Source organism: Mobula birostris, chromosome 13, assembly GCF_030028105.1.
Source record: "Mobula birostris isolate sMobBir1 chromosome 13, sMobBir1.hap1, whole genome shotgun sequence".
Lineage (NCBI taxonomy): Eukaryota > Metazoa > Chordata > Chondrichthyes > Myliobatiformes > Myliobatidae > Mobula > Mobula birostris.
Window position 1 is genome coordinate 63,649,826 of NC_092382.1, and position 6,290 is coordinate 63,656,115.

Consider the following 6,290-nt stretch of genomic DNA (forward strand, 5'->3'; position numbering starts at 1 on the left):
GTTGGTGACCACTACTTTAAACCATCGCACACCCAACACAGCCATGGGCATTTCCCAAATATCACAAACCATTCAATAATAACCAGGGTTGAACCCTGCCCAAAATCTTCTTACTGCAGAACCAAAACGGTCTGTTCAATCACCAGACTTGCCGAGGTCAAAACACCATTAAATGAATTTGAGGTAAACTGCAGGGGAATGGGAGAAAAAAAATAAATTCAGCTGGAACCCCTACCACCTTCCCTTAGCATACACATCGAACAAATAGACCCATGGTCTGCAGCACTCCCATTGATTCAGATGTTGCTCTGAAGAGCAAAGCTCTAGTTCCAAAGTTTCGGTGACATGCGGGGAAATGTTCAAGCTTGATGGGCAGCCTCCTCCCACATGGGCTAATGAATCTCAAAACTGTTTAACCGTATCCAACAAATGCTCACCATCAGATAGCATGGAGATGACTGCAGTTATTGAAGAATGTGCACATCTCAGCCTGTTACGTTGCTAGAAATGCTTTGCACACTGAGCAAAGAGAACAAAGATACAGAAACGATCACTGACTCAAGACCCATTCAGCTTTTCATCATTGTCAACTGGTACGAATATTGTTGCTGAGGGCTTGAGTATAGTTCTAAAAATAAAAGAGAAGTATAACATAGCAAAGACGAGTGGGAGGCCGGAGGATTGGGAAACGTTTAAAGAGCAACAGAAGGTAAATAAAAAAGCAATATGTGGAGGAAAAAAATGAGGTATGAAGGTAAACTAGCCAAGAATATAAAGGAGGATAGTAAAAAGCTTCTTTAGGTATGTGAAAAGGAAAAAAAAAATAGTTAAGACCAAAATTGGGCCCTTGAAGACAGAAGCGGGTGAATTTATTATGGGGAACAAGGGAATGGCAGATGAGTTGAACAGGTACTTTGGATCTGTCTTCACTAGGGAAGACACAAACAATCTCCCAGATGTAATAGTGGCCAAAAGAACTAGGGTAATGGATGAATTGAAGGAAATTTATATTAGGCAAGAAATGATGTTGGACAGGCTGTTGGGTCTGAAAGCTGATAAGTCCCCAGGACCTGATGGTCTGCATCCCAGGGTACTTAAGGAGGTGGCTTTAGAAATCGTGGAAGCATTGGTAATCATTTTCCAATGTTCTATAGATTCAGGATCAGTTCCTGTGGATTGGAGGGTGGCTAATGTTGTCCCGCTCTTCAAGAAGGGAGGAAGAGAGAAAACAGGAAACTATAGACCGGTTAGTCTGATTTCGGTGGTGGAAAAGATGCTGGAGTCAACTATAAAAGATGAAATTACAACACATCTGGATAGTAGTAACAGGTTGGTCCGAGTCAGCATGGATTTACAAAGGGGAAATCGTGCTTGACTAATCTTCTGGAATTTTTTGAGGATGTAACTATGAAAATGGACAAGGGAGAGCCAGTGGATGTAGTGTACCTGGACTTTCAGAAAGCCTTTGATGAAGTCCCACACAGGAGATTAGTGGGCAAAATTAGGGCACATGGTATTGGGGGCAGAGTACTGACATGAATTGAAAATTGGCTGGCTGACAGAAAACAAAGTAGCGATTAACGGGTCCCTTTCGGAATGGCAGGCGGTCACCAGTGGGGTACCACAGGGTTCAGTGCTGGGACCGCAGCTGTTTACAATATATATTAATGATTTAGATGAGGGAATTAAAAGTAACATTAGCAAATTTGCCGATGACACAAAGCTGGGTGGCAGTGTGAAATGTGAGGAGGATGTTATGAGAATGCAGGGTGACTTGGACAAGCTGGGTGATAGGGCAGATGCAGCTTAATGTGGATAAATGTGAGGTTAAACACTTTAGTGGTAAGAAAAGGAAGGCAGATTATTATCTAAATGGAGTCAAGTTAGGAAAAGGGGAAACACAACGAGATCTAGGTGTTGTTGTATATCAGTCACTGAGAGCAAGCACGCAAGTACAGCAGGCACTGACAAAAGCAAATAGCATGCTGGCCTTCATAACAAGGGGAATTGAGTATAAGAGCAAAGAGGTCCTTCTGCAGCTCTACAGGGCCCTGGTGAGACCACACCTGGAGTACTGTGTGCAGTTTTGGTCTCCAATTTGAGGAAGGACATTCTTGCTATTGAGGGAGTGCAGCGTAGGTTCACAAGGTTAATTCCCTGGATGGCGGGACTGTCATATGTTGAAAGATTGGAGCGGCTGGGTTTGCATACTCTGGAATTTAGAAGGCTGAGAGGGGATCTTATTGAAACATATAAGATTATTAAGGGATTGGACACGCTGCAGGCAGGAAGCATGTTCCCGCTGATGGGTGAGTCCAGAACCAGAGGCCACAGTTTAAGAATTAGAACAGAGTTGAGGAAAAATTTTTCCACCCAGAGAGTGGTGGATGTATGGAATGCTCTGCCCCAGAAGGCTGTGGAGGCCAAGTCTCTGGATGCTTTCAAGAAAGAGATGGATAGAGCTCTTAATGATGGTGGAATCAAAGGGTATGGGGATAAGGCAGGAACTGGGTACTGATCGTGGATGATCAGCCATGATCACAGTGAATGGCGGTGCTGGCTCGAAGGGCCGAATGGCCTACTCCTGCACCTATTGTCTAAATGTCTCAAATGCTGTGAATAAGGCATAACGATACCCAATTTTTGTTCTATTACACAATAAAAGTGAAGAGATTTGCATCCTTATACCTTGGTCATCAAGTAACAGAGTCTCTGGTTTGATGTCCCTGTGTGTAATTCCATTGCTGTGAAGATATTCCTGAAAGTAGGCAAAGACAAATATAAATCAGGTATTCTGAATTTACATCTTTTTCTAATTCTCCAAGCCCACAAAATATCAATCGTAGAAATGGAACAGATTTCTGGCAGAATTAGTGACACTAATAAGTCAGATACAATTGCTGGACAATCGGTTCAGAGAATATTTTGTGACTTAATCTGGGTGCACACTAGGCTTCCAGTGCCGATATGAAAGTTGAGTATGAAGGCTGGCCTGGAAGAATGATGAAACTTCTGAAGATGCTTTGGGAGGTCACCCATCCATGAACAGCATTTTACTGTCAAAGGGAACTATGGTGAGCTCCAAAATTGATCTCATTTGAAAATTGGGACAAAGCACTGTTAACCTCCTTACTGCTGGTTATAGTGCTAGTTCAATTCTGGCAGACAAAGCTCTTCGAGAGCAAACATGGGCAGGTCAATCCATCTATGATCATGCTCAGTAATGTACGTCGAAATAGAGAAAACTGCTGCTGCACGTCATAAACACTCACTTAAAACAAAGGGATAAATGATGAGGAGCACTTACCACTCCTGCTATCAGCTGCTGGAAAAACCCATCAGCATCTGCCTCGGGCATCCCCACGTCAGGCTCTGTGGGAAGGCAGATCACATTAATCAAAGGCTGAATTTGGGATCAGTTCGCAAATCATTAATATTGTCTGAAATTATGTCATTTTACATCATGCTTAAATTTAATCTCAAATCCCAGGCCTCATTTCACTCAGGTGCCCAAGTAGATGGATTCTCCAACGTGCCAATTGTACCCTATGATCAAATACAAAACAGTTGTGTACATTGCAAAACTTCTGAATGATCCATTGAGTTAAATGCATCAGAAACAGAGCATGAGCCAAATGGCTCTTCATTCCTGCTTCCCCATGCAATAAGATCATTATTGATCTGGTTTTGGCCTCTACACCACTTTCCAACTCTCTCTCTGCACCTGTAGATTTCCATGTAGTTCATATGCCTACAATATATTGTATATTCTATGGCTCTACCATAACTCTTAACGTGGAGAATTCCAAAGGATCACAACCTGCAGAAGAAATTCGTCTTCATCTCCTGATCAATGGGAAACCAATTACTCAAACTATATCCCATTTTCTCGATATCCTCACTTGGAGAAACATCGTCTCAGCATCTTGTCTGACAACACCCTCAGAATCTTGCTTCAGTAAGATCACTTCTCATTGTTCCCTACACGCTCACCCCTCGCCCCCAAATGTGAATCCCCTGATTCAAGTATGTCCTTTATTAAAGACGAGATCTAAACTGTACACAGAACGCCAGGTGTTGTCTCACGAGCTCCCAATAAAGTTGCTACAAAATATCCTTACCCTTGTATTCCATAACCCTTACAATAAAGGCCAACATTCCATTGGCCTTTCTGCATATTTGTTTAACCTACACACCCTTTTTGTGTGCTAGAGATTGAGTTTGCACTGCAACATTCTCTAAACACCTCTCTATTTAACAATCAGGTTTTTCTTTCTTCTTTCCAGAGCAGGCAGGCAACTTCATATTTTGTTCTATATTATATTTCAAAGGCCACTTTCCTGCTCATCCACTTAACCTGTGCTCATCACGTTGCAGGCTCTTGTGTACTCTGCATCACCTGATAAGCCACTTATCTTTATATTTTCAACAAATTTGAGAACATACATCCGGTCTCCTCAGATTACAACCAATGCATCCACTATCTCTGATGCCACTCATTTGTAAAGATACAAATTTGTCCTGTTCTTTTTCACTGATAAAAATTAAAAAAAAATCCCTCTCCCTACAGACCTTTGCAATCTGTTATTACTTTCATTATTTAGAATCTGTAACTTCTCATTCCCAATTTTACAATAAGCCTCAAAAACCAACATTACTTTTGGCTTTTTACTTGTATTTCGGTAAAAACCCCATCAATATTTTTAATAATTTTCTTATGTGTCCCACATTCTTTACAATTTTTGTGGCATACCTTGTAGTTTTAAACTTTCCCAGTCCTCTTGACTACCATCAATTAATTAATCCTCATTACAACGTATATTATTTCAAAGATATAGCATCCTAACTTCCTTGGGAATTCTCCACAGATGGTGCACCCTTCTCGTGGGGCGTTTCTTCCTCCAGACTTTTGCTGTAAGTTAAGAAATACCTCCTTAAATGAGTGCTTGCACTGACATCAGACGCTAGAGAGGGCGGGCGGAACAGTTCGACAGGACTATCAGCTGAGAGGAGGAGTATTCATACACACCAGGTCCGCCTCTCTCATTTGGTTGGTGAAATATCAGCTATTTTACACGATCAGCTATATTCCAAAAGAGCTTTCGCGACGAGGGAGAAAAAGACAACTTCTGTCAAAGATTGAGAGAAATTACACCAAACCTACTTCAAACGTTGGAGAGAAGTAGGATAAATCGGTGTCCTGCAGACAGTCGGTCTAACTTAATAGAGGGAAGACTAGCAGGATCCGAAAGGGTCCGGACAGTTGTGGGTATCGCTTCTCCGCTTTTTGGCTGCATCGTCGCAAAGTGACAAAGGCAGTGTACAGCTTGCCGCTTGCGTTTTTCTCCGACCTCGGAAACTGCAGAACCATGGCCGGCAAAAACCCCGAGGTTTTTATGGACATCTCTATTCAGGATAAACCCCAGGGTCGCCTAGTGATGGAGCTAAGACCAGATATTGTCCCAAAGACTGCAGAAAACTTCCGTGCATTATGCACAGGCGAGAAGGGTTTCGGTTACAAAGGCTCAACGTTCCACAGAATCATTCCTGGCTTCATGTGCCAGGGTGGCGACTTCACAAAACATAACGGCACTGGAGGCAAGTCCATCTATGGGGAGAAGTTTAAAGATGAGAATTTTCAGCTGAAGCACACGGGGCCAGGCATCCTGTCCATGGCCAATGCTGGACCAAATACAAATGGTTCCCAGTTCTTCATATGCATCACAGGGAGCAGCTGGTTGGATGGGAAACATGTTGTGTTTGGATCTGTGGTAGAAGGAATGGATGTGGTAAGGAAGATGGAGAGATGTGGCACCATGAATGGAACACCAAAACCCACGGTTAAAATCACTGAGTGTGGGCAGTTGACCTAAAGTATTTGAATTTGGAATTGTACTGTTTAAATAAAGTGTGATTGTTTGGAACTCCAAAAAAAAACACAAAAAAACGTCCGGTGCTGCTGGCAGATCAGCTCGGTGAAAGGCGCTCTTTGGTCGGCCCGAAACTTGATGATCTACCAGATGTCCAGTGTAGACAGGAAAACCTGGATCAGGGGTCGATGGACCGGACCGTGAACCGGAATACCGTCTTTATGGACCGGACGATGACAACATATTTTGGTCTTGTTCTATACAGGAACAGTACTGGATGTCAGTTTTTTCGACAATTTCTAAAGCACTTAAAATTAATTTACAATTTAGCAAATTAACTGTGCTTTTTGGAATAATTCCTCAAAATATCCGTGATATCTCTATGTCTGACCATCATGTTATTGCATTTGTTACATTGAT

At 42.4% G+C, this 6,290-nt stretch overlaps 1 protein-coding gene across 1 annotated transcript; it reads left to right on the forward strand.

The window, feature by feature from the left end:
- Positions 1–5,286: 5,286 nt before the first annotated feature.
- On the forward strand, positions 5,287–5,888 carry LOC140207650 (peptidyl-prolyl cis-trans isomerase-like). The gene has a single exon (XM_072276203.1). It carries the CDS (start codon positions 5,370–5,372, stop codon positions 5,871–5,873), a length of 504 nt encoding a protein of 167 aa, XP_072132304.1. The 5' UTR covers positions 5,287–5,369; the 3' UTR covers positions 5,874–5,888.
- Positions 5,889–6,290: the final 402 nt, after the last annotated feature.